This window comes from Condylura cristata, unplaced genomic scaffold (assembly GCF_000260355.1).
Source record: "Condylura cristata isolate star-nosed mole 26May11 unplaced genomic scaffold, ConCri1.0 scaffold00011, whole genome shotgun sequence".
Lineage (NCBI taxonomy): Eukaryota > Metazoa > Chordata > Mammalia > Eulipotyphla > Talpidae > Condylura > Condylura cristata.
The window spans coordinates 53628902-53634901 of NW_004567112.1; the positions used below are offsets into that span (position 1 = coordinate 53628902).

At 30.1% G+C, this 6000-nt stretch overlaps 1 protein-coding gene across 1 annotated transcript in view; it reads left to right on the plus strand.

Moving 5' to 3' along the window:
• Positions 1-6000, plus strand: part of PTEN (phosphatase and tensin homolog) — a 92332-nt gene that overhangs the window by 78555 nt on the left and 7777 nt on the right. The window contains exons 7-8 of the mRNA XM_004680895.2: positions 2203-2369; positions 4747-4971. Of these exons, the coding sequence (XP_004680952.1) occupies positions 2203-2369; positions 4747-4971 (392 nt within the window). The remainder of the gene's footprint in view (positions 1-2202; positions 2370-4746; positions 4972-6000) is intronic.

A 6000-nucleotide genomic window follows, 5' to 3' on the forward strand; every position in this document is an offset into this window, starting at 1 on the left:
TTGTCATTGTTTTAGAACACAATCATATCAAAGGAAATATTCAGAATTATGTCATAAGTAATCAAAACCATACTAATGTTAGACTTCTGATAAGTCAGGTCTCAACTATCTGAAAGAGTGAAATTCATATTATAAAGAATTATTTTCTTTAGTGATTTAATAAAATCTTTTTCTCTTAAGGTTTATTAAAACTCTAGCTTAGTTTCTTGGCAGGATTATGAATAACACTGATTTGTAATTAACTTATGAGTTGTTTATATTCTAAAATTCCTCAATATACACATTTAGATATAGTTTAATTGGAATATGGCTTAAACAGTTAATTTGCTTCTGAAAGTCCCAAAGTCAGGATTATCATATTCTGAATCAGTTAAGTTTGAGTTAATAAGATTACAAGACATTTTCATCATGGCTGATTTTTATCACAGCTTTAAAATCATGCCTTGTTTGTTTGATTTTTCTTGCTAGACTTCCTAGTAAAATGTTCAGTATCACTTATTCTTATCAAATGTCTCATTGTACTTTGAATCTTAGTCAAGTAAGTGAAATTTATCTACAGATTGTTAGTATAATTTTTGGAGTGCCTTTTTCTCATAAATGTCTCACAAATCTATATTAGAATAATCTTACATCCTTTTATCAAACCTATTACTTATCATGTGTTTGTTGATACTGCTTTAGATACTGCATGGAGGAGTCATAAGGTGTTTATTAAACTGGAAATTCCTTTAGCTAGGAGAAACTTTTGGCCTTGTTGTCAGTTTTTTAAATTTTTTGATTTTTGTCATGTTGATAATGTGATGTTTCTCCCCCTTCCTTAACATGATGATTTTGGTGATGAGGATTTTATGGTTGTTAGAAATACATTTCTCATGCACTTTATGCAAGCTTAAATTTTTGTTTCTTGATTGTCTTAACATACTTCTTCCTTCAAGACTCATGTCCTAACTTCTAAAGTTAATCACCGTCTTTTTAAGAAACTCTTGGTTTTTTGTTTTTTTTTGTTTTTTTTTTTGATTCTTCAACATATTGCAAATGTACATATTCAGGTAACTTAGATTTTCAAAGTCATAGCACCTTAACATTTTATGTTTCTAATTTCTACTGAAGATATTTAGGAATAGAGTTTGAATTATTAATTTAAAAGGGTATATTTTTGAGAAGTCATATTTTATCATTTATTACATGAGCCAAAGCTAAAATAGTTGTTAAAACAAGGAGTGTATTTTGGAGGGAGGTAAAATGTGCCACAATTTTCACTAGAGGTCTGTTAACATTTCTTTGCAGACAAAGAAAGTTTTTTCTTCTGTTGTCAAGTTTTTCTTCTGTTTTATTATAATGATGACTTTTTATGCCTTTAAAAGTGAAATGTGAATTATAGGTCAAATGAATGATGTTTAAATTTTATAAAATTTGAGGCTCTGTTTATGGAATTTATTATAACTGAATTATAAATTATATTTTCTCTTATGAGCATGTAATGATTTGTATTTTGTAACATGATACTTTATAATACCACAGCAAATATTTGAAGAGTTTTTTTACATGTTCATAGAGTATGCCAAGAAGTTGTTTTAATTTTTTAATTCTTAAGATACTGTATGTGGTAATATGTCACAAACTGACATTTTGGTTAATAGTGGATTGCATATACATATGATGGTGTTCCCAGAATTCCTATTGCCTTGTATTTTATTCTAGCAACAGCTTCACACATCTCAGATTGTTTACTGTTTCTTTTGATAGCATCATTTTTCCTTGTGTTGATTTGTTCATCATGGCCCCCAGGTGTGTAAAAGCCTAGTGTAGGAGGCTATGCCATCTAGGTTTGAGTGAGTACATTCTATGTATGACATTCACAAAATAATACAATTGTCTAAAGATGTAGATATCAGGATATTCCCATTGTTAAGTGATGTATGACTGTTGGGGTTTTTAGCATAATTTTAATGAAATTAATGTTTTTTGATGTTACTATTCTGCTAGAAGTCCAAATTTGGAAAGTTAAAGTTATGGCAGTTTTTGTATTGGTTATATATATCATTTTTACCCTATTCTGACAGTTTTGTTTTACATGAGGGTTACAGAAGCAGGATTACTATTTTCTGTGTATTTGTACTATTAATCATAAAAAGTTTTTAATAATTTTATAGTTAAAGGCATTTCCTATAAAATGACACTAGTATGTATTTAACCATGCAGATCCCCAGTTTGTGGTCTGTCAGCTAAAGGTGAAGATCTATTCCTCCACTTCAGGACCCACACGACGGGAAGACAAGTTCATGTATTTTGAATTTCCTCAGCCTTTGCCTGTGTGTGGTGACATCAAAGTAGAGTTCTTCCACAAACAGAACAAGATGCTAAAAAAGGTTTGCATTTTACTTTTATTGGGAAAAATATCCAAAATTACCATGCCTTGAGGAGTAACCTCAGATCTTTTGCTTAAATCGTTTGGCTAGGTAGAAATCATCTGTAAGGAGAAATTAAAAGATGAATGTATTTGTTATCACTAATATCTTAATGAATTATAATTGGTTTTCTACTAGACTTGCACATGCTTTGCTTACTGTGCACTGATGAACCATTGTAATGTTAAATAATCTTTTTAGAAGTAAAAGACCAAATGGTATTATAATTTGAAGTGAATTTCCCTTAACTTGGGTTGTAATTTTGTGAAAATATTATAAATTCCATATATATCCCATTCTGTTATAATCTGTTTAGATACGATGATTAATTAGACTAGAGGAAGCTAGCATGGACTCATGAGTTGAAAAGAATTTTGGCCTGTATGTATAAATAATATCTGTTTCATGGTCTTGTTAATGACGCAGACCACTTTTCCTACATTTTGGGTTTATGTCTTCATCTTGCGTATTTTATATTTTGTTTCCTCAATGTACCGAGTTTAGATTTTTAGCTATGAGAGAAATAGGTTTGAAGAGGAAAGAATAAAGACTGAAAAAGTGTGGTATATTCAGGTTTAGAAAGTTAGTGAGGTTTACATCTAACTGCACTATATTTAGAGAATGTAAAAGCTTGTTTTAAAGAAGCTATCTTGGTTTGAAATATTAACTGAACATTTAAGGTATGACTACTATCAAATTTTTTAGGTAGTAATAAAAACTTCAGCTTTGTATATTTATACTACTTTGTTAAACATACTGGATAGTATGTTACCAATCTTTGAACATTCTGATGAGATTGATTTTGTTTTTTAAAAAGGTTTCATTACAAAAAATCAAACTCTACTTTGACTTACTAGAAGAAATATAATTTCCATTATCCAGAATAAAAGTAGCTGGAAAATCACAAAATGTTAAGCTGATTTTTATTTAAACCAAAGTCCCATTTCCTACTACTCTTATAATTGAAAGTTAAATGTATCTCAATAATGTTGAAAAAATCTTACATAATAATTCAAGAAGGGTTAGCAAATGTTTTAAAATTAGGGTATTAAGGGTCCCCCCCCCCCCCCAGTCATTGTAAGATTGGTACACATAAAAATATTTCGATTTGCTTTTAAAAAATAGGTACTTGTATCACTATTTCCCTATGCCTTTAGGAATGTATTAATTCTCATTTTAGTGATTATTACTGCATATTACATTAGCACAATTGAAAATTAGATTAAATATTTATCTTGAATTATTTTACATATATTTTCATTTTATGTGATTTTTTTCTTGGCTGTTATAAGTCTTTGTTGTGTTTTTAACAAAAGCTGTTATACAATCAGTACAATTATGGAATCTATGGCTTTGGGAATTTATTACTAGCTTACTGTCTTCTGACTCTAAATAAAAGATGTGTATATTGCTAAAATAATTGAAATGTACACAAATATTTTTAAAAAATTTCTCTATATAACTGCTTTGCAAGCTAGGTACTGTTAAAATAGTACAAAGAAATTTAAAACATAGATCCTTTAAGGGTCTTCCATCTTTCTTAGAAGAAAATGAAACTTGAAAATAAATTGGAATAAAAGATTTAAATAGCAGTTTAAGGTGCCAGATAAGATGTCACAAGACCGTGTACATCGTTAATTGCTAAATGATCCAAAAGGGCCAAATTCCCGTAATTAAGAAAAAGAATATTTTCTGTGTTGGCTAAGAAAGATTTGAAGGGGTGAACTTTGATACTGTTTTTGATTAACAAGACTTCATAATGTTAGTAAGAAGGGATTTTTTTTTTGATGGGCATTTTATAACATAAAAAAGGCCACCCCCTCCATATTTATTATGAAAATTTTCAAACATGCATTCGCATGCAAGCAATTAGAGCTACTTAGTGGTTTGTATTGCTGTAGAAGTAAAAATGTATCTATCCTGCCTTTCAAAAGGAGTTTGATCTTTTATAATCAGCTTGTTGGAATACAGAAAATTAAATCTATTTCTGTATTTTTAGAACATACATATAAATTCAAAAGTTAGTTGTTTTTTTTTTTTTTCAAGCTAATTCTAGATTAGCAAGGAGGTATTTTACTTAAGGTATTAGACCAAAAATAAGTTATGTTAGAACTATGAAATTACTTTTTTGGTGTAAAATGTGAATAAAGGGAAAAAAATCCTGTGAATGAGATACAGAAGAGAACCCATAGATTGCCAACTGTTAGTCTTTGTGTGACTCTATTCAATGTATCAAACAAAAGGCATTTTGTTGACTTCTAAGAGCAAATGTTGAAGGTAAGTGGTACTTTCCTTTTTTATAAAAAAATTTTTAATGTGTGATTTTTTTTTTTTTTAGGACAAAATGTTTCACTTTTGGGTAAATACATTCTTCATACCAGGACCAGAGGAAACCTCAGAAAAAGTAGAAAATGGAAGTCTATGTGATCAAGAAATTGATAGTATTTGTAGTATAGAGCGTGCAGATAATGACAAGGAATATCTAGTACTCACTTTAACAAAAAATGATCTTGACAAAGCAAATAAAGACAAGGCCAACCGATACTTCTCTCCAAATTTTAAGGTCAGTTTAAAATATTTTGAGAAAATATATTGTGTATGTTTTATTGTGACTATAGCTAGTGACAGACTTGCTTGATTAAATATTCAGTACTTTTGGAAGGAGTATTTATGTAGCAGGAACCTAAAAGTTTCTAACAAAATTTAGTATATACACAAAGTCCAAAACAGCTGTGTTTTTGTTACCCTCTTTTTGTTGTTTGATGAAAGTAAAGACCAAGATTGGGGAGGTATAAGTGAATATGAACGTGGAAGTGGGTTAGTAAAAAGTGGTAGGGAACTCAAATCACTTGGGAATGATTCATATGGAATGTTCTCACTCTCTACTCTTGTCCCTTTCCAGTTTATTCTCACCTTGGCACAGTGGTCTTAAAAATAGAGATTGTGTCACTCCTGTTTTCAGAAACTGTGGGTTTTTTGATGTGAGCTACAAGGATCTTCATAATTTAGCATAACTCTAGCTAGTATTTTCTTCCTTACTCCCTGAGTTTGATCCATATCTCTCCAGTTCTTCTCAGATGGCTAAGTTCTGTCTCTAGTCTTTCCCATTTTCTCTTTTCCCCATAGCTCTTAACATATCCTCCTTGTATTCTAGCTTCGACTTAAGTCTCATCTGCTTTGAGAGGTTGTCTCTGATCATCATCCCTGTTATTCCCTTTTACGATGTCCATCTTCAATTAAAGTGTCTTGAAATTATTTGGTTTGTCTTACTTTTATCTGTATCTGATCTGGGTATGTATTTCTATTCAATTTATGAAATGATAAAAATTCTGTGGCTAAAAAAAAATCTCATTTGTAAACACTCCTTAATTTTTTTTTGGCCTTTTTAAAATCTCCTTTTACATTTTAAATCCCACTTGCTCTCCCTTCACTAGTCTCATCCTTTCTCAAATCTTACTTTTTGGTCTTCAATTTTTATAACTTTTTTTTTTTTACAAAGTTTATTCTTACATCATTTTGCACATTTTTTTTTTTCCCATCTCGATTGTAATCCCCAGGGGTTTCCCATCACCAAATCACCCCTGTGCCACCA